Source organism: Podarcis raffonei, chromosome 9 (assembly GCF_027172205.1).
Source record: "Podarcis raffonei isolate rPodRaf1 chromosome 9, rPodRaf1.pri, whole genome shotgun sequence".
NCBI classification, from domain to species: Eukaryota; Metazoa; Chordata; class Lepidosauria; order Squamata; family Lacertidae; genus Podarcis; species Podarcis raffonei.
This window is the reverse complement of record NC_070610.1, coordinates 21235246-21258668: the sequence shown is the minus strand read 5'-3', so window position 1 is coordinate 21258668 and position 23423 is coordinate 21235246. Positions and strand designations below refer to the sequence as shown.

Sequence of the window (23423 nt, the reverse complement as noted above, 5' to 3'; positions counted from 1 at the left end):
ACATAAACTTTCACATTAACAAAATTAAATTGGAATGTTAATATTTCATTAAAGGAAATAAAGAGCAAATGCCACCTTTTATGCAGTAGCGAAAGAACAGAAAGAATACAAAAGAAAATTTCTCTAGTGACCTATATCTTTTGTATTGCAAAAATACAATGTTATAGAAATAGGAAATTATATAGAGACTTGATTCTAGAGTGCCCCCTGACACAATGGCCAACTCAATCCACTGAACTATACTTTGCTTCCAACATAAATCAGTTTTTCCTATACGTCGGTGCACATATATCTACTTTATGCATTCCTGAAGGACTGGACTAGCCCAGTTAAGATTCCAATTCTTTCCCTGTAAACAGGATATAACAATATAACCATGATTTTCCCATTCTCATGCTCACAGCTAGCATGCTTTGAACCTTCTCAGTCAAGGGATCCATACAACAAGAACTTAGTGATAGTTGGGAGGGGGTGGTGGTAGTGCAGCTTAGGGAGCAGATATATATCAGTGGTAGAGATGAAAACAATGTCAAGCTTGATAAATTGGATGTTTCGCTTACAAACTAGCAATTTTTATGGAATGCAAGTGTTGCAACTGCTAGCTTTTCTGGCAAAATAAAGCCCAAAATGTTCCATATATTGTAGCATTGTTTTAACAAGCTGAAAGTCAAGGTGCAAGCTAATTTAGCAAGGCTCACTTGTAATGCATGAATTTATAATGGAACAAGTGCATAACAGACTATCTTGGCAAGAGAAGTCTCATTAACTATAATGGTGCAACTAATTTAACCATTTTCACCTTATACTAGCTTCCCAGTTTATCAGATGAATGAGAACAGCATTACTGTATTTTACAGAATCCAATACCAGAAGCGACATTTCTAGTAGGAGCATAAACAAGCACCAAATAAATAATAGATGGATAAACATGCTTCTTTTTCTTTGATACAAGAATTTACAAAGACGTGGTCTCTACTTTTCTTTTCCTAGAGCAATTCTCAAGCAACAATATCTTTGAAATACAGGCCACTCCAGAATATAAGGGAAAGCTAACTCTGTGTCAGATCTGCCCTGCCACCACCCCTGATATTCTGCACACACAGCACAAAAGACTTCAAGAACTTTGACTTTAAACAGAGACACAAAATTATATTTCATAAATGTTAAATAATTTCAGCTAGGGAAATAGAAAGGGCAGAAATAAAAAGATCTACTGTGCATTTTGAAGTTTTCCAAATGAATGGACAGTTTTATGTACTTTTATTTATTTATTTATTTTGTAAATGGAAAAGTCACCGTAATTTATTTTGTCCCCTTAGAACAGGCATACTCAGACTTTGTTCCAGCGAGATGTTATTTCATTAAACTTTATGACCTTCAACCACACATCATTATGGCTTTCTTATTGCCCTTGACAGAGAATGGAAGAAGTTTTCCCTCCAACATTCAAAGCATTCTACTAACAGAGCTGGATTGTCAACCATTTGTCATAGTTGATAATGTCCAGAATGTCCTCATTAGTTAACTGGATATTTAATGCAAGTGAAGAATTGTTTCCTTGCACTTTATCTAGCCTATTTTTTTTTTAATCTGGAGCTACACACTTTCTCTGAATGGGCTGTATCCAACTAAGTTAGAGTAGACCTACTGAAATTAATGAACTTAAGGCACACATGTCCATTAATTTCAATGGGTTTACTATGAGTAGGCCTAACATTGGATACATAATTTTATGCAACCGTGCCTTTATTTCTGGGGATGCTGTGAATCCTACAGAAATATAATACACTTAGGCAGTAATTAAAACTGAAGCACGTTGTCGCACATATGCCAGCTTTCCCCACATTCAGAGCATTGCAAATATTTGAATTTTGGCACTTATTGTTCTTCCATTGTTAACAAATTGAATTTGAAATGTTATTACCCCTGTAAAGGCTCAACATTGCCGTATTTGGATGACTCTCCGTGGTTTCATAAACAATGATTTACGAAGTCACGGGCAAGCGCTGAGGCTCCTCCTTCGCTCTCCCATTCTTGCTTTGTGCACCAACGTTCATGAAAATATTCTGGCTTGCATCAATCAGTAGAATGTTCCGGTGAATCAGCAGGCATGCAGGACTTAAGTTCTTTTTTTCTGCACGTACTTGATAAATTCTGGACATTTTAAAATGGAATGTTTTCTAATTCCAGACTTTTCTGGAGTGCCCTGGTAAATTTAACCCAGTTTGCACAGAAGAGGCAGTAGCACCCCCAAGGCAGAATTGTGATCGCTCCTTACCGCCACGGCCTTCATCTCCATTGCCCTCCAGAACACATACACACAAAGAACGGAGGGGATAGTTTCTAAGCCCAAACGCCAAAATGATGGCATACTTACTGTTTTATGCTCTAGCTGAATTACTAAGCATTTCAAACTCAGAGATGCTGAACTGCAATTTCTGTGCTACAAATGTTGGCGCTTGTAAGGAGAATACAGGAGGGCAATAGCGTGTGCTAGACTTTATGGTGCTTGAAAATAAAATCTGTTATTTAAAATTATTCTGAGAAGTTTGCTTTTTTTTCCAGTTAGAGCAACCTGAGAAAATCACGTTGTTTACAGTATCAAAAAAGCCCCACCTTAACCCCAGCGGAAGTTTAAGAAATCCTTTAAAATGTCAAAAAATAAAATAAAGAAATGGCTTTAGAATTGCTACGAGTTTCACTTCACCCCTACCTAGCTCGCAGGGCCATTTGCCGCTTCTGCTGCAACAGATGAGCATGGCTGCCTCTCTGGGAGATGCTATGAGAGGGATAGCTCTTATACACTGGGCTGCTTCTGGACAATGATGACAATTAGCATATGAACATGAACTGTGCCAGCCACCCTTCAATGTCTCCCAGAAGGAACAGCTCCTAAGCAAAAGACTATCACTATTAGAGGACTGACAACACATCATAAGATGTCGAGAAAAAGGCAGAAAGTAATGAAAATAGGTCTCCTTATATTCCTCCTCTGGGACAGAGAATCCAAACCGAATCTATAAAAACTTACACTTTATTAAACACACACACACAAACCCTAATTTAATTGTTAGCATCAGTTGTCTGCTCTCTGCCATTTCTCACCTTTCTGTCACTCCATATAAAAGGCATCATAAATTAAATACTGAAATGGAGTAATGAAAAATTCTGAGCTGTTCTAAACACAGTGCTTTAGTGACACAGTTATTTATTACTTCCTTAGTCAAAGTTCTGCATAACAAAGCTGCCAGACCAAATGTGTCATTTTATGCCATCCATCAGCAACTATCCTCCCGTCACCAAGTAGATCAGTCATCAAATTCAGTCCGTCACTTTTTTTTCTTACTCTAATTAAGATATGAGGTATCAAAGAAAATTAAGAATGGATTTCCTCTTGCAAGACTAAGCAAATTATTCTTCATTAAACAGTAATGAGAATGCATGAAAATGTGGGAAGTTCAGCTCGCAGGAAGGGGGAGGGACAGATCCCATTTTTGTAAACTACCAACTCAATGACTTGTGGATTTCCCCCCCAAAAAAATATAATACTTTTATTCTGCTTTCTTCAAAGAACAATTCAAGAATGCAGCCCATCTTAGACCTTCTGTGTTTGGTGGGAAACAAGGTGAAATGGAGGTCTTTATGTCAAAGCCCTGACATTTGTTTTCTTATGACAGTTTCTCTTACTATCTTTCATATCAGTCTTACTTCTTTTCTTTCGCTTCTGTATCCCAGCAGGAAGTTCAAAGAGGATTACACTCTAAAAACCATGTATATACACCCAACACAAAAAACAAACTCCCAAGAGCCATCTGAGATTCAAATCACCCTTTGAAGTCAAAAGCATGATTATCATTATGCAGTCGGAACGCACCTCCTGGGACTTGATTCATTACAAATGATGAAGAATTTACAACAGCTGAACCAAGGGATCATCCACTAAGTTATGCAAATCTATTTACAATGTTTCCCGGTATCTTTTAAACCCTCCATCCTAGCCACACTTCACTTCACTTTAACCAGACCCTACTCCTTCTTCATCACAGCTTCCTGCTCAGTTTGATTCAGGAGATACTTTTAGAGAGGTTCCAAAATGCAGGACAAGGCAAAGGAAGGGGCCTGCAAACCAATTACTTTTGTATGTCTTCCTTTAAATTACTATGTTTGATGAAACAAAGCTAGCTCTCACCACTGAGGGAGACAGTTATAACAAAAATGTATATTCAGCTTTCTGTGTTTTCCAGTTATCGCACACTGTTTGATGAAACAGGTGATGTTCTGAAAAGGGGCTGAACATTTCTAAAAGAAGTAAGAGCATCACAGACTATGTGAAGCATAAACAACAAGCTACTTCTATCTTCCATAACCACATATGCTAATGTTTACAACGTGCTTAAGGTCTTGATATTGGAATGCAAAATCTCAAAGAACTTGAGACCAGGCTACCTCCGAGAAGGCCTTACCTTATCTATACTTTCCAGGTCACCAAGCCTTGGGAGAGTCACTCTTAGAAGGGCCATACACTCCTGATGTTAGTCTCATGTCCACTAAAACCAAGGCTTTTAGTGTGGCAGCACCTGCCATCTGGAATGCGCTTCCAAAACACACCAGCCAGGCAGCTACAGCATTGTTAAACAGGCAGCTGCTTAAAACTCATCTATTCACCATGGCTTTCCCTGAGAAGGTGATGCAGCTATGTTTACTATTAGATTCTGATGGATTGTTGAATGTTGCTATGTTTAATGTAAGTTGTTTATTTTAAAGTTATTGTGACTCTTATATTGGATCAGATTGTTACTATTAATGTTTGATGTTTTATTATGTTTTTATGTCTTGGAAGCCGCCCAGAGTAGCTTGGGCAACCAAGCCAGATGGGTGGGGTATAAATGAATTATGATGATGATGATGATGATGATGAAGGAAGCTGATCACCTGAATTGTAATATATTTTGTACTTTTAAATGAATGCATTTTTTGGTTATTTTATACTGTTTGCTGCCATTTTTTTCTTAATAGCCCTTTTTGCAAATAAATAAATTGCAAACAAATAATCCATGCAAGTAACATTTGCTACACCTAGGCTGCATTTCTAAATATATTTATCAGGTCAAAAGCCTCTCCAGACACTCTATGCATAAATAAGTATAGAACTGAACTGCTGGAAAAACTTCATGACATGAGCCGATTAGAATGAAGCTGGTAGTCCAATTTTCTACCCAAAATCTTGACATTGTAGAAGGTGCTCACCCTTAGATAAAGCCTCCTGTCATCTCTTTGTATAACATGCGTGCAGACATATACTAAAAAAGTTTAAAACCTCACTAAAGATTTATAGGGAGAGTGGAAAGCCATAATTAGTATGCAGTCTGTCCATCTGCTGGTATGGCTAGAAGACCATTGGTAGAAGCAATTTTACATGAACTTTGGTTACATACGAAGCCTTTGCTTATGTTCACTGCACATTCCTAAAAAACAGTTTCATTAAGTTCATGTGCTATCAAAAGCATGTGCTAGACACAAGTCTTTTGAAAAAACTGCCCCCGAAGGTAAATAATCGTCACTTATTTTCATACCCTATTCCCCTGCAACTTGAATTTATAGCCCCCTGTGATGACATCATTCTTTTTATACATTGGTAGAATAGGAGAACTTACCACTTGCCCATTCTGAGGATTTTTATGAGCATAAGGGGGCCCACGAATGTGGTTCCACATTTGGCCAGAAGTCATAGCGAAAACGACACACTGCAAAAAGAAAAAGAAAAAGATGCTATTAATAGAACAAACAAAAGAAAGAAAGGGGGGAGCTCTTAAGTTTGCATGCCCAGGAAATATATCCCAATAATCAAGCAGCATATATTTTCAAGACAGATTACAGTGGTACCTCGGGTTAAGTACTTAATTCGTTCCGGAGGTCCATTCTTAACCTGAAAATTTCTTAACCTGAAGCACCACTTTAGCTAATGGGGCCTCCTGCTGCTGCTGTGCCGCCGGAGCACGATTTCTGTTCTCATCCTGAAGCAAAGTTCTTAACCTGAGGTACTATTTCTGGGTTAGCAGAGTCTGTAAACTGAAGCGTATGTAACCTGAAGCGTATGTAACCTGAGGTAACATGGTACTAAAGTTAGGATATTACTTAAGGTAGGTAAAGGCAGGAAGCAAAGAGAAAATATAAAGCGGTATAGGAATAAAATGAATAATAATAATAAAATGGGCCTTCAAAGATTAGTTCCTCAGGGGGGGAAATGAGGTAATGCTTTAAGTTTATAGAATTGCTTGCTTGTGGGACGAAGAATTCAGCCTATCTCTAATGAATTCACATGTGGGGAGAGGGGGAGGAAACCAAACTCCAGTATCTGAGGAGGGGTGCTGTCAGCTAGAGTAGTTGTGTCATCCTTAGATGATCCAATTGGAGAGCCAGATCTGAAAGTGACCAACACTTCACAGGCCAATTTGATAGGTGGGCGTGGCCATCCACCTGTCAATCACCTCCCATCATATAGTGTCAAGTGATTAAGGTTTGGCTGCAAAACCAGGCAGGGGGACAGAAAAGGATGCCAAGTTCAAAAAAAATGCAGCATTTGGACTGCAAAGGAACAAGCAGTGGCACACTGGTTCCCATTCTTCCTTTGCAGCCACAGCTGAATTAGGCGCTTTGGTCAGTGTTGGAAATTTAAACTTGCAGGTGGCTTCCCAGACTCAGGGGCTGCTGACAGTGAGTCTGCAGCTGTAGGGTTAGAAGGAAACTATACAATGATCATCCTGCCAACCTAGCAGTTCAAAAGCACGTCAAAGTGCAAGTAGATAAATAGATACCGCTCCGGCGGGAAGGTAAATGGCATTTCCGTGCGCTGCTCTGGTTTGCCAGAAGCGGCTTAGTCCTGCTGGCCACATGACCCGGAAGCTGTACGGCGGCTCCCTCGGCCAATAAAGCAAGATGAGCACCGCAACCCCAGAGTCGGTCACGACTGGACCTAATGGTCAGGGGTCCCTTTACCTTTACTATACAATGACCAATGCTTTGCAGGGCAACTGCCTCAAACCTACAGCTAGTCCCAAATTTTTCTGTTTCTCTCCATATCACAGCTTTACTACTGCAATCTTGATGGAAGCAGTTTAACTTGAAAATTAATGAACATACAAGGATGAAAGAAGGGGAGGGGAGTCCCTGCTTGACAGACGTCCATGCTCTCAGATTTCGGGGGGGGACCCCAGCTCTCACTGGGGAACTTCCTTTTATCTTCCTTATAATTATCTATGTGGGGGCAAGCACACCAACTGCTCAAGCGATAGGTACAAAAATGGAGTGGACTTGGCTTCTCAACTATCTTAATGCCCAGTTAATGATTGTGTTGTTCTCCCTAAGGCTTAGCAAGCCTAAAATACAAAATATATGCTAATCCCAGGTCCAGCAGGGAGCCACATGCAGCTTAGAGCCTTTTGAGGCTGCCGGCAGCTTCCGAGCTGCGCTGACTATTGATTGACATGAATCAAGTTAGGAATGGTTTTGACAACCGCACACCTACTGTCTGCCTGCCTGAACTAGTTCACAGACTGGACCGGGCCTCCTTTTCGCCACCTGAATCATCTATTAATAAGGAACAAGCTGGCACATGATTAAGGCGGGAGCTAATGGACAACATTAATGGGTCATCTGCATTACGTACAATCTGGAGGGAAAGCAAGCTCACACCTTTAGACGAGTCCTTGAGATCCATGCATGGACGATTAGGGGAGCAGGGTATGTGGAAAGTAAGAGAAATCCGGGGATACTGAGGGAGCTGCTCTTTATCTCATTTTCCCCAGGGTCCTCTTTGCTTACCCACTACTGCTCAATTTATTGTTATCTCTTTCATATTACCTCTAAAGTATTCAACTCCACCTCCCCATTCATGTCATTATTTAAGCTGTCTCAGATGACAGTATGGGATCTACAGGCTCACAACTCCATATTATAAAGACATAATAAAAGGATACGGTAAAAGGATAGCATCTTGTACTTCGCTCCACAAATTAATAATCCGCCTCCTTCCTGTTTTGGAATATATAATCACTCTCCATTTTAGCAGAGTTTTAGTTGCTACACCAAGATAGAATTGAACACTGGATTTTCTTTGTTGCTCCTTTTTTTAATTAAACTCTTGAATTTTCTGAACCCCCTAGGACTGAGGCTCAATGAAGTACTGCTGTCCAATTGGTTGTTTTCTACTAACATCTCTGTATATGCTTAAAATCATTACATGGCTTTTCGTTCCAAGCATAATAATTCTACCCCATGATTCCTCCAAGGAATCAAAAACTATGTATAACATTACCCAATTTATTCTAACAGGATATAGGTACAATACATAAGATGACAGGAACACCTCTTCTTGCACATTTATGTACCAGGCAAGGGACAAAAGGGTCAGGTTAACAGATCCGTAGACATCTTCAAAGCTTTGCAGCGGAGAGCAATCTTACTCAACCCAGCACCGTGTTCTACATCTAAAAAGAGATGCTGCCTTATCCATTCAAAAAATCCAGGGGGAAAAGGTCCTCCCAGAAACCTCTGTAAGGAAATTCCCAAAAAGTAGTAAAACAGCAAAAGAAGGTGAGAGGAAGCAAGTGATAACCAGATAAATTGTACTTGGGAGTAAACCTACTGAAATAATCTCCATTAATCTCAGTTTGGTCTATGCTGAGTATGACTAATGCTGATATCACCAAGAAAGAGTACACTGGCAGTACAAGAAGATCCTCATCACATTAGGAGTCTTGTAGCTCAATGGCAAAGCACATACAAAGTGTCAGTCAATCCCCAGAAAGTCCTGGTAGGGCTGGGAAGGGTCCCTGCCTGAAACCCTGCTGAGACAGTCATCACTTGGTTCAGAAGTAATGAGCTAGATTGACCCAATGGCACTAGATGGACTCTGTTCCTAAAAGACCATGAAACCAGTATTGTGTTCCCAAGGGGGTTGTGGAATTGTTTTCCTAACTCCACTCTCTACCAAACCACATGGCAAACTGGTTTTGAGATTTATTTATTTTTCAGGTGATTCCAAAGCAGTTTGGAAAATGTTCAGCTGGACTTCTGTGCCAAGGACAAAAAGTAACAAATCCCACTGGGCTACTGCCATATCCCTGCATGGAGATTCGTAGTTATTTACATCCTGCAAGTCAGACAAGTTTGCAGCCAAATATATAGGTCAAACTATATATTATAGTGGCATGACCTGAATATCAGAATGTGAGTCATGTAGATTAATGGCACAGATGAGTAGACAGGGAACCTTTCCCTCACCTTCTCTTCCCTCACACCCCAGAAAATCTGTTTTTATCAGCAATTTTTTTTCTCCTTCTGGGCACCAGAAAACAAACTGGGAGGAAGCAGTTTTTCTCAGGAGCAAGTGGAGAAATTTCAGCATTCCTTCCTGAGGAAAGTGCAATTTTATTTCCCCTCCCCACTTTAAAAGAATTCAGCAACAATTTCAGGTGACACAGGTACTGCCCACTGTCTGGCCTAACTCCCACGTCAGATTCATAATTATTTTATTTTAGCTTTATGGACTAGGGATAAAGGGATAAAACAAAGGAAGCATCTCACAAGTATTTTCGGCAGGACACAAGGCATGTTAGCAGTCTGTAACCTGAAAAACGGTGTGGGTGGCGTTTGATGGAGAAGTCAGAGAAACGAATGAAGCAGGTGGCATTTAAGAATGTAAGGGGAAAAATAAATCAGAAATGTTTCTAAAGCAAAAATATCTACCTTAATATTCTTATGGCTAAATGCAGCTGTTCCTTCCAAAGAGAGATATGATTTTGCATGAATAAAAGATCTTTAAAAGCTACCAACAAATCATCACCACCACCTCTTATCTTTGAAGATACCACCATGGAAGAGTTCAAGATTGGAAATCTGCTTCAATAGACAATTTGTCAAACAATTTAACTGCATTTTCTCTCATATATATATGGGGTGGGGAAGATGAGGAGAAAGATAACTAAGCAGCTCCTTTCCATCTTCCCAGCTCTGCAGGGAATTCAAAAGGAGTACCTGTGGGTAGGAAAGCTACAAACTTAGCAGGACTTCAGGAGCTATTGTGCAGTGTGATTTTAGCTACATCTTATAGAGGAAAGAGTCCTGTGGCATCTTAAGTATTAACAAATAAGTTCTGGCTTTTGCAAGCAAGAGCCAAACTCCTGAGCTGTAGAAGGTGGACAAAAAAATGTTGAATTTATTTCTAAGATTTTATAATACGGTGCCTTTCAAACCAATGTTTGTCAAGGCAGCTTACAATATATTTTAATGATGCATGCTTACATATATGCATGTATACACAAGCCCCCAAACTGAACAAACGTGGGGCAAGTTATATGGTAAAATGAGAGTAAAAAGCAAATGTATATATGGCATCCCTGTGTTCAACGCATGTGTTAACGACTATCAAGGACCAAAGCCTACCATTACTATTACCAGTGGGGACAGCTTAGCATACTGGTTCATGACAAAATAAATAAATAATTAAAAAACTGTCCAGTAGCGCCTTAGGTAAAGGGACCCCTGACCATTAGGTCCAGTTGTGGCCGACTCTGGGATTGCAGCGCTCATCTCACTTTATTGGCCAAGGCAGCCAGCGAACAGCTTCCAGGTCATGTGGCCAGCATGACTAAGCCGCTTCTGGCGAACCAGAGCAGCGCACGGAAACGCCGTTTACCTTCCCGCCGGAGCGGTACCTATTTATCTACTTGCACTTTGACGTGCTTTCGAACTGCTAGGTTGGCAGGAGCAGGGACCGAGCACCGGGAGTTCACCCCGTCGCGGGGATTCAAACCGCCGACCTTCTGATCGGCAAGTCCTAGGCTCTGTGGTTTAACCCACAGCGCCACCCGCATCCCTTTAGTAGCACCTTAGAGACCAACTAAATTTGTTTTGGGTATAAGCTTTCATGTGCATGCACACTTCTTCAGATACCAACTTCAGATACTACATGCACACAAAAGGTTATACCCAGAACAATCTTATCTGGTCTCTAAGGTGCTACTGGACAATTTTTTAATTTCTTTCGACTGTGTCAGACCAACACGGCTACCTGCCTGAATCTGGTTCATGACAGTTCAGCAACTGAACCATGACCTGTTAGCAGCATTGTTACTTACATGTAAAGGAAGTAACACTAAAAGGAAGAGCTCAATGTGGAGGTGCGAGTATAAGTAATACTCTCGGACTTGGGAGTCCTCCCAGATCCATTATTCTGTCAGATTCATAAACTTCCATGGCGGGTGGTGGCGGTGACAGCTTTGTTTTAAAATAGAATTGCCTTGTTCTCATGGGTGCAGATATATTTTTAAACAACAACAAAGCAGCAGCACAAGTAAAAGACTGAAACCAACTATGCAACACAGATTCATTATAACGGATGCTGAACAATAAATGAAGGTATTTCAACAGTGGATTCAAGTACTGAGATTTCAGATGAGGGAGCTGTACTCCCACCCACTACAGCTAAGCTCTTACCTAGCAAGGATGTCATGGAAGAGAAGTTTAGTACAAGAAACTAACATGAGCTGCAGCCATGTGGCTCATATTTTCCCATGCCAACTTTCAAGGAGCCCAGCTCTATCTTACATTTCAGCCACTAAAACTAATGTTATATATTCGATAAAACAGTGATTATCAGTATCTTTAATTGCATAAGCATACCCACCCTACCCCCCAGTTCTGAGCAACTGTTAACTTGTGAGTTGTAACCTTCATGCCTTTGAACTTGGGGGGGGGGTGTCAATTTAACCAACTTCTGCCAACACTGGAACCAATTACAATTAGCCAGGGTATCGGCAACCTCTTAATTGCATGCTAGCACTGTTTACTGCCCTTGAGGTTTGGCCCAGCTGTTCCTGTTATGATTTCACAATCAATGCTGTCTCTCGCTAACCTATTTATTAATGCAGTGCTCTCTCATTAACAGTGCGAATGGGACTTGAAATCTTGTTATATAAACAATTAAATTAATTGAGCTTCAAAAAGGTTTTTTTTTTAAAAAAATGAAAAGTTGGCTTACCAGTGCTGCCATTGCCCAACCAGTCTTGTTGTAGATGAACTCCAAGTTGTTTCGCCGCAAGTAGAGTAAGCCACCAACCAGCGACACCAGGAGAGCCAATGCAATGGTACCTGAATAGTTTGGGGGCCTGAACACTCTGATCTGTAAAACAAGAAAAAGCATGTCATGTGTTTTCTGCTTTCTGATGTACAGTGGTACCTCGGGTTACATACGCTTCAGGTTACAGACTCCGCTAACCCAGAAATATTGCTTCAGTTAAGAACTTTGCTTCAGGATGAGAACAGAAATTGTGCTCCGGCGGCGCGGCAGCAGCAGGAGGCCCCATTAGCTAAAGTGGTGCTTCAGGTTAAGAACAGTTTCAGGTTAAGTACGGACCTCCGGAACGAATTAAGTACTTAACCTGAGGTACCACTGTATAAGTAGACATACACCTAGGCATGCAGAATTTACATAGTAAACAGAGCCAGCCATTCACAATTAAACTTGTATGCATCTAGTCAAGTAAAATGCCACAAGTGCAATTAAAACTGCTTTTTCCCCATTTTTCGGTGTGTGGGTGATACCATGCTTGCTGGAGGCAGGGCTTTTTTCAGGAGGAACACAGTTCCAGCACCTCTCAGGTGGGCACCATTGCCATTATAAGAGAACAAGGGGGGTGTTCATAGTGAGTTCCAGCACCACTTTTTCTAGAAAAATAGCACTGGGCTGGATCCAATGGGAACTGTATTCCAAATCACTCAGAGGACACCAGATTGGCTACCCCTTCTCTAAGCCTTCAATGGCAACTACAAAACCACATTCAGATGGCAGCGAGTTTATTCTAGTCACAGCAACAGGACAGAGCCTGGCAAAGGGGCCTGATGGTCTAAACTCAGGAGATAACGTAAAAGAATTTCCACTGGGAGGTTCTCCTGCACTAGACCTGATGAAATGAAAGGGAACTTGTAGTCGTCAATTCATTTTAGCAATGTCTGCACAAGAAAATGTGCTGGTGAGCTGTGCCCCATTTGAGCAGTGAACCTAAAAACATCCCCCCATTTCTTGAAAAGTCCCCTCTGCATCAACCCTAAGAAGCAGTCAAGATTTTAATTCTTCATTAATTCTAAAGAGACTTCTAGTTTTTCCTTTAGATAAATACTCTTCCTACAATGTTCTTGCCCACTATGCCTGCATGCAGTTAAATAAAGTTGTTCAGTATATTTACCAATTGCACATCTACAGCATTATTTTTTTAAAAAAACAACAACTACTCAGTGTTAGACTTGGGAGTTATTACTAGCAATAAGAAATATTTCAAGTACGTGCTCACATTAATCAATTAATTGGTAGAATATCATTCCTCATGTTCTGCTAGGAGACAGCCAGATTAATATTTTAGCTACCAAAGCAAGATTGAAATACATCGTTAATTTTTTTCCCTCTGGAGTTACCAAAGAGTGATAGAGTAGCACAGCTGGCACTTTTATTATTTTAATACATTTTGTAGAGGACTCTTATGGGGGGGGGTATCATTTGAAGGTAGTGGGGAAGAGGGAACCCCAATTCCTAAGGTCTGTTTGTCACAGAACATGAAGATAAGTGTGGATGAGTCTCTTAACTTTGTCAAGTGACTTACATGAACATCAGTTCTGTCAGCTATCCACTTAGCTAACTGCTCTGCTGCGAATCCAATTCTCTGCAGGTCAAATGTGTCAGCTCTCCTGGGCTTCCCTTTCGGAGGGAAATGCATGAACGTTGGAGCAGAGTTCATATTGAGCTATGAGAGACAACAAAGATGCCACCAAATATTAAAAAAGCATATCTGTCCTTTGTCAGCCTTTTGGGAAACTGTTAAAAGTATGGAAGTATATTGTATATAATGCTTAACAATGTGCCATTAAATCAAGCCACTGGGCTTCTATCAAGTCCCCATCTACTGTATGGGAACAATAAGGTCAGTACACTACAGGTCAGCTGCACACATGTAATTTATGTATTTAAAGTCATTTACAGATCACCTCCTAGTGTAAAAACAAGGCAATTTGCAAAGCAGAAATTATACAATACAATATTCAACAGACGTACAAAAGTTCAGTACAGCGAGTACTAAGGATCAGGGTACAGGAATTCCCATGTGAACAGTTAAGCTTTTAAACAGTCAGTTGAGTACCTCTCATTGCTTCTCATGGGGGTGGGGGTGGAACTCAAAAGATGAAATATAAAAGCTAAGTATCATCATCAGCCTAGATCTTATGATAAGCTAACCTGTAGACGTTTACAAAAGGAAATGCTTCCTGACCCCCCCATTTTCTCTGCAGCCACTGTATCTCTTAAAAATATCTTGTGTTCAGAGGTACTCCCAGAATGAAACATGGGGAAGGGCACTAAGAGAAGCAGGGAATTGCATCAAATCAGGTTTGGATCCTAAGCTAAGGAAATTCTCATAAGAAAAGTTCCTGTTGCTTCATCTTTCTCCAAATAGCCCTTGTGCCTCATCCCACATTCTTCAAGGGAGCTTCCATGCCTCCTTGGTCATCATAGGTAACTGCAGACGGAAGGATGGAACAGGAAACTTTCCTTCCAATTTCCTTAAAGCTATGTCAGGATCCAAGCCGTTATTTTCCACTAACGAAAGGCAATATTGTATTTATTTATACTCTCTCTGTCTCAGAACTCAGGGATGTGGACATATAAGGCTACCCTGAAATCTGAGTGAAGAAACCTGTGAAAGCAACGAGGATGGAACAAGATTGCCTCTAATGACATACACAAGCCCAGCCATTTTCATTACCAGGGCTGTATGCTCACTACACAACTAAATTATGTTACATAAATACATTATTTAAATGTTGCAAATTCAAATTATGTACAATAATCAGGCTGGATGTTAAATAATTGGGTTTATTCCAAGTACAACATATTCTCTTCCTCCGCGGAATATTTGTTGACAACCCAATATGTTGTGAAACTGCAAAATATGAGGCACTAGGAAATGTGGTTGGTTGTGGGGTTTTTTTTTTGGTCAAATGTAATATTTCAGAAGACAGCACATAGCTTTGCTGAAGTAGACTGCAACTCGCTTTGTGAACTAGCAAAAGTGAGGTCTTTTAAAAGAAGTAATCAATCTGAATGATATGCATTTTATGTGAACTCAATTACTCAGGTCCATGGGGTGCGTGAGAGAGGATGGAAGAGGAGAAAGAGAGCAATCAGCAATAAGGTAAAAAGGTATCAGCAATAGGGAAGGACAAAAGCTACATATTGTGTTAGGGTGGCCATCGAAAACAGTCTCTCTGTGCCACACTCTTCTTCCCCTTTTCCCCATAACATATATATTCAATTACATCTGATGTGATGCCATCACAGTATGCATTTTCCGTCCAACAGCAGCCGATGCTGAAGAATGGGAGAACATAGGTAATGGCATCAAATCTCTGACAACTGATATACATTATGGAGAGAAGGGGGAGAAAATGTCCTGGCGAGTTGGTTACAGATGGCCATGACCTACATTTTAGTATAAAACTATTAGTGTCAAAGTTTCAGGATAACTGGAAGCAGTAGCAATCTTGTTTTATAAAAATAAACTGATCTCTTAAAAAACTTTTAAACTTGTTTTCTTGTATAGCCTGGGGAGAAGTGGTAGGCTTCTGTGTGTGTATATGTGTGTGTGCATGTGCTTGTGTGTGTATGTATATATAGCACAGTAAAGTAAGAAAGCAGTTTATTTCACTTGCTTTTCAGAACACTAGCTACTTTTGTCTGTGGCACTAAAAAAAAAATCCCCACCCAACCTCTGTATATTTGACAGTAGCCCCATAAAACCCAATGAGGGTTACTTTTGGGCACAGTTATGTAGGTTGGGAATTCAAATCTGAGGTAGGCATAGCAAAAATTGGTCTTTCTTCCAGATTAGTTAATTGAAAACACTTTTGGCTTTGCCCACGGCCCCCAAAAGATTAGCCCTGAGTGGAACCGGTCCTCAACAGGGGTGGGAAGGCTTGTTCATCCCTGATCTAAGCCATAGTTTCACGATCATCTGGACTACAAAAAATGAACAATGTGTACATTTTTGTGGGCAGCAGAAGCAAACTGCTGCGGATCTCTCAGAACAGCAACATTCTTCATTTTTAGTGGCAGTTAAAGGAGTATGGTGGAATTTTCTCATCAATAACCTCAATAACAACAGCAGTCTCTCCATCATCTGTGCTTGTGCTTACCCCCTCTAAAAAAAAGTAAAACATGTCTGAAACATACAATTAAGGCAACCAAGAGTATGAATATATTAGAAAGACGGACACAGAACAGCTTAGCATTCAGGAATGCACCTTCTCACCTGCTGAAAAACATCAGCGCCCTCATCATAATCTACTATAGTGAAGAAAAGTTTGTTCGAAAATGCCGAAGAGTAGCGCCATGAGTTAGCCAGCACTTGATATTCCTCATTAGCTTGCCTGTAAGAGTAAAGACAGAGAAAAACACATTCAACTACCTAATAAGTGCACCATTAATAACTGCAGTAACATCGTCCTACTTACAGCATTAGATGAACCTCACATAAAACTGTAATGTGCATTCTTTTCCACAAAATTACACTATCTTTTCTTTTAAAAAACTTGCAGCTAAACCTCAGAAAAGGGAGAAAACTTTACAGTATTTACAACACTCAGAGCATTTTCAAGGGCTTTGCATAGGTCATTCTCAGTAAGCATCATCATCCCCACATTGCAGATGAGACCCAAGGCTGAAAGACAGTGACCTTGAGCAAATCATCTCCTTTCAGTTGCTGCACCAGTGTGCAATGTGGGGAACAGTAAACTGTTGAGTTGCTGGAAGAGATGAGATTTTAACTGCTCCTAACCACTATAGCAGGGCTCACACAAACCCCTCCATAACCTGAAAAATTTGTGGAAGGGGCTGCTACCACCTTCAAAACTTCCAAAATCCAAAATAAAGAGCCAGTGGTGGTGTAGTGGTTAGTGTTGGGTAGGACCTAAGGCCCTGGTTGGTTATAAAAAACTCACTGGGTGACCTTACAAGTTACGACAAGAAAACTGGACTACTCAAGGAACAGGAACTATGCTGAACCCCTAGGTAAACTGGATTGCAAAATTGCTTTTTACTATTCCCAAATTGTCCCCAGGAGACCAGGGCTGATGTAGTGTCAGCTACCTATCACTAGCCTAGGACTGTCTCATTTTTGTTTCTGTTTTAATCTGTCTATTGCAAGTCTGCTTACATTACCTGGTAGGTGGCGTTGTGGTCAGGCAGTGATCTGGCCGGGGCCGGAAATCAGCACCTCCTTGGCACTGTTCAGCTGCATCGCCGGCACTGGGCCCTGCCTAGGAGCGGCCCTCACTGCCCAATCGGTGCCAGCAGGGGCAGGGAGCTTGGCTGTAGGGAATTTAAACTGCGGCACAGCCGGACACCATCTTCTCTTGCTCTTCACCAGATCATCCACTCAGGGATGAGTTGGTTTAGGTATACATGCCTGAACAACTGACACAGGACTTTCATTTTTGCATTTGATGCCTTCTGCTTTGTTTTTACAAACAGAATGGCTGTATCTTGGTATTGCATTTCATACCCAACCAAGAAGACCACGCCAGTTGAATTTTTTTGTTTATTTTAATCTTGTACGTAAGGTTATCAGATTTTTTTCAATGAATCCACGGACACTTTTCAACTTCAATGGATTTTGTATGGGGGCTGATTTGTAAATCCGGGGACTGTGTGGTAACCTTACTTGTACGCCCTAAGGACAAGTCATTTGAAATGTGGAAGCATTTGCAGTTATCTACGTGGTACCCAGTGAAGTAGTTTCACTAGCACAAGGATTTCTGCATGCAGTGGAACTTCTCCATCTCCTCTCTCCTCGCCTTCTCTGGATCTGCTCTGGAAAGTTGGGGAAAACTCCAGAACAATTATTGGGAAAGGATGAGAGGGAAGGGAAATTCTATTGTGTAGCCAAAAGTCACTGCACCAGCACATCTATTTTGAAACTGCCCTCAGGCTTTTGGAAGTAGCTTATTCACAGGCTCCCAGGTCCTAGGCAAGTTTATTTGAAATTATATCCCCCAGTGTTTGGTGAGACTTACCTACCAGGCAAGAATGCAAAAGGACTACAGCCAGGCACCAACTCTATACACCAGTCTTTGACAACTTGGGTGCCTTCCACACAGGTTGGAGCTGATACAAGTTGTATCACAAAACGTATGGAAGACATCAGGCTAGCAAAAGCTGTTGCATTCACTGACCTGGAAGGAAGCCATACTAAACACTGCGGGATTTACTTCCAAATAATCTTGCACAGGATCAAGCTGAATGTCACTATCCGTTTGGGCAAAATATTAAACAGAATATTTGGCCTTCAGGGGAAGAAAAGGGATAAGTGCTTCTTTGAAGTTACTTCAAGTTGGGAATACTAAATATTTCTCTCTCCCCTTTGGTTTGTTCTTCCTTTCCTAATCCTATAAATCCAGAACAGCTGTTTTTATAGCAGTACTTTTAAGGGTATAATCAGTGCTTTTCTTCCAGGAAAAAAAAATGGTGCCAGCACTCACCATGAAGTTGTTACAGTAAGGGCTACACTTATAACCAGTGCTTTTATTCTAAAAACAGGTGCCAGTATTGCATACCCATGAGTACCACTAGAAAAAAGCACTGGTATAATATCATAGGGTTAAAAGAGTATATAAATAAAGCAAAAACCCAGCCATTGGACAAAAAGAATTACTGGATTTATTTTCAAGTTGGGGGTAAATTCTCTGACTCCAAGTTGATGTTATTTGATCTTAACTATTGAAGGAACTTCCTCCATGACAGTTGACAGATCCAGATCACTGAAAGACTCCAAGAAGCCAATACGTCCATCAGGATATCTAAGAAGCCACAACTTTCATATTCTCCTGCTCAATTTTCAAGCTGTGAGATGGAACCTCTCCATATCTGGGTGAACCATAGTTCAAAAGACCCAGCATCAAAAGACCCAGATGAGGCAGTATTTGCAATGCATGTGGGGCTATTGTTGTTTGCAAAATTTCTGTAAACCATGGTCATTCTGTAATCCATGGCTAAACCGACACTATCAGAACTATTCAAGACCTCTTCAATCTCAATTTTCTTAGAACACTTGGCAGAAGTGAAATTTGTAGGAAAGCATAATGAAGACCCTCTAGTCCAAGCACTGAAAATGTAGCCATCTCTTGTGCCTTTGATCACTGGAACCAGGTAAAAAAAAAGGTTAAGTCTGTATGTTCACTGGAGAAGCAAACAGAGCCAGAGTTCCCTGGTTGAAACTTGACTCAAGACACTGCAAAACATGGATACTAAGTGTCATTTCCTCAAATGAACTTGCTGTCGACTTAGTCAGTGGACCCACACATTTGACTCCCCTTTCATATGGTCAGCAGTCTTCCTTCCTATTCATGAGTACTGCCGTCTAGCACTGCAAACTCTGAGACCAAGATCTGTCCTGCCTTTAATGTGATCCAAGTTGAAGCTTTGGGCAAAATGCCAAAGAGTTAAACTTGCCTCCCACAACTCCAACAAATTCACACTATGAGTAGCCTTGTTCTTCGCCCAGATGCCCATCAGACTGGCATCTTGCGGTCATTACCATTCTCACTAGATCTAAGAAATAAACTGAATTCTGGAGTCCACCCTCTTAGAGATAATCGTAGCCCCACAGTCAAAAGTATCTAAAAAGGTAGTAATACTCATTGTAATGGTCTGATATGTTTTGCCCAAAACATCAGATGAATTGTCCAAACTACAAGTCCCTGTACCATGGGCTATGTGTATCAGCAGTGCTGACCTCATCAGCAGCAATTTGCTGACAATATTTTAAACACACGGTCTAGGCTGACTGATACCAACCCATTCTGCGTATCCAACAGAGCTTGTAGATGAATCAGCTGCTGTGCTGGCTGAAGATGACTTTTTCTCCTTTTCAATTTATTAGGAAACCACATGCTGAGAGACATTCCTTGATTGCATTGGCACCTCTGACTCACTTGTCAATTGTAGTGCGACCTCAAGAGAAGATTGCCCAGAAATGGGTACACATGGCGGAGAGTACACATTGGAGAGTGCTCTTTGGCCCCATGGAGCCTTCGATGTGGGGTTCCTCGGAGTTCAATTTTATCACCCATGTTGTTTAACATCTACATGAAACCACTGAGTGGGGTTATCTGGAGTACGTTGTCAGCAATATGCTGATGAAACCCAGCTGGACTTCTCCTGTACATCTGCAGGTGAGGCAGCGGATGTGCTGGATTGTTGTCTTGCCTTGGTAATGGACTGGATGAGAGCCAGTAAACTGGAGCTCAATCCAGATAAGACAAAAAGCACTGGGAATGGGCAGTTCCCTAGACCAGATAGATGGGAGGTTGCCTACTACTGATGGGGTTACACTCCCACTGAAGGAGTGAGGAAATAGCTTGAGGGTACTTCTGCATCCATTGCTGTTGCTTGAGGCTTAGGTGGCTCAGAGTGTCTTCCATCAGCCAAAGCTGTACCCCTATCTAGACAGAGATAGCCTAACTTCTGTTGTCTGTGCTCTGGTAACCTGTAGGTAAGATTGCTGCAATGTGTTATACATGGAGCTGCCTCTGAAGATGGTTTGGAAACTTTAGCTGGAGCAGAATTCAGAAGACAGGTTGCTCACCAGAGTAAGAGGGTTTGAGCATATACAATGGTACCTTGGGTTAAGTACTTAATTCGTTCCGGAGGTCCGTTCTTAACCTGAAACTGATCTTAACCTGAAGCACCACTTTAGCTAATGAGGCCTCCCACTGCCGCCGCGCCACCTCTACACGATTTCTATTCTCATCCTGAAGCAAAGTTCTTAACCCGAGGTACTATTTCTGGGTTAGTGGAGTCTGTAACCTGAAGTGTCTATAACCTGAAGCATATGTAACCTGAGGTACCACTGTAATGCCAATCCTGGCCCAACTGCACTGACTGCCAATTATTTTCCGGGCCCAATTCAAAAGTGCTGCTTTGGACCTATAAAGCCTTAAGTGATTCAGGACCACAATACCTCCAGGACCACCACTCCCCACATGAACTGACCCAGACCCTGCAATCATCACGTGAGGCCCTTCTTTGTGTACCTCCTCCACAAGAGGTCTGGAGGGTGGCAACACAAGAATGGGCCTTTTTTGCATTGGCTCCCATTTGTGCAATGCTCTCCCTAGGAAGGCTCACCTGGCACCATCATTATACACCTTTAGGCGACAGGCAAAAATGTTCCTCTTTAACCAGGCCTTTGGCTAATTAAACAATTGATGGCCTTTTAAACTGGAAAGTGGATTGTTTTTGTTTGTTGCTATGTTATGTGCTTTTATGTTGTAAACTGCCTTATGATCCTCAGATGAATGGCAGTATAGGAAATTTAATCATCACCATCATCATCATAGGTACAAGACTGAGGACAAATGACAGGAGGGATATCACACGTCTGTCCCAGGCAAAGGCAGGAAATGGGCTACGGGAGGCATGATAAATGGACAAAGAAAAAAGCTGTTTTTCCTGTCTTTGGGTGTGAGGGAGTGATATAACGCACCATGTTCTGTGTCTGCCACCTCTGAAAACAGCTGTTTTTATAGCATTACTTTTAAGGGTATAAGAGTTGTTGTTGTTTAAAAAGCACACTTCTGTTAGATATGACTTTTATTGGTTGGTAATTTTTGTGGATTGATTTTCAAGACCAAGGTAAATTATTCTCAGTATCAGCAACCAATTATACCTGCCAAAAAAAGAAAAAAAAGAGAAAATCCCCCCTGATCTTAATCTGCCCAATAAGTTCTCACAAATTAAATTTGGTCTCCAACCCTATCTTTCTAATAATCTCCCCAGGTTCATGATTATCTCTGAAAAAGGCAAAAAACAAATTCTTTGGCTGTTGCATCACTCAATGACTGAGCCACCATCACAAATCTAATCACCTAACACCATCTGAAGCACAATACTAGTCTAGCTTGCAATGTGCCAACTGATTAGGAAAGTGTGTATGGCAGGGGGATTAATTACTAAAAATATTGATGGGTTTATGTGCTGAGTATTCTCCTGCTACAGTTTATTTGGTTTAGAAAGACCCACTATCTGTCTGCTTTAGTGCAACTGTGTATTCAGTCCCAGAACTGGCCTTCAAGTACAATAAATGTAATCATCACTAACTGTCAGGGTTGCTTCCAGACAGTCAGTATTTTGTGGGATGGGTTCAAGCACTTGCTAGAAATTTAGGTCTGTGCAACTAAAGTGGATTAAAAAGCTTTATTGCCTAGCACAAAAAAACCCACTTCTTGTTTTTTATTGACTTTTTGAGATCAGGAAAGTAACAGGGAAATGTATTTAAATGTGTAGGTTGACTTACTGCTTAATGGGAAGATGTATAAACAAAATACAATAAAATCAGGATGGATGCTCATCATCATATAATCTCTCAACAGACAAACCAGAACAAATGTTCAAGAAAGAGCAAACATAGTCCTTGCGTAAGCTTTGCAGAAGCAAATCATGATAGATGTTGAATCATCAGGTCACCTGGAAGAGCTCTAGATAAAAGTGTAAGAGACACCATAACTAAATAGAATTCTGAATGCCATTTTGGTAGAAAAGTGCATTTCCCCACCAGAACACAGTACTAATCATCTGGTGAAAAGAAAACCAATATTTCTAAATTGCGATCACAAGAAAACACAGCCTCCGACACGGGGCACTCATTTGGACTAGAAGCAAACTGAAATGTTTGCTTTTGCTGTCAACTGGAGAGCCGAGAATTATTCCCTTCTTTCAAAATCCCATTTAGGGGGCAAGGTTTGAAAGCCAGGCAGCTCACTGCTACACTGAATCTGTCATTTCCTAATGAACTGGTGCTGCATCTTCATTCACAGCCTGTAGAGGGCAGTCAAGCAACATCAAATGAATCCTGCCAAGGTTTAAGTAATAACTGTAGGGCATGTCTGTGTTAAACCAACTATAATAGAAACTCTGAAGTTTTAATAGATGAATAAAATGATCACATCACATCACATCACTCCAACTTGATCATTTTCTTTAACTTGTTTAGCTATTACTTACACTTGGGTAATATATCCTAGCCAGTCTTTCAGGTTGCTTTATTAATTAACTCTCTGCCTAATTTAAAGTTACTGCTAATTAATTTATATTTACTATCTTTTGCAAAAGGCTTCAAACTTTTCTGGAATTTCAAGCTCATTATCTTACCATTTCTGCAAGGGATAGTGGGTCAGATACAGTTCACTCAAAGAAAGAGGGAAATAAATTGCCAAAGACAGCTTTTATGCAGTAAAAATAACAACGAACATGTAAGTCAGCCAGAAAAGCAACAATGTTGGGGCGGGGGGGGGGGGGGACAGACAAGATTGGTATGCTAAAC

The 23423-nt window shown here is 40.9% G+C and overlaps 1 protein-coding gene across 1 annotated transcript in view; it reads right to left on the bottom strand.

The window, feature by feature from the left end:
• TUSC3 (tumor suppressor candidate 3) overlaps positions 1–23423 on the bottom strand; it is a 126106-nt gene that overhangs the window by 53566 nt on the left and 49117 nt on the right. The window contains exons 3-6 of the mRNA XM_053402546.1: positions 16356–16473; positions 13656–13796; positions 12041–12181; positions 5655–5744 (exon numbers count right to left, since the gene is read on the bottom strand). Of these exons, the coding sequence (XP_053258521.1) occupies positions 5655–5744; positions 12041–12181; positions 13656–13796; positions 16356–16473 (490 nt within the window). The remainder of the gene's footprint in view (positions 1–5654; positions 5745–12040; positions 12182–13655; positions 13797–16355; positions 16474–23423) is intronic.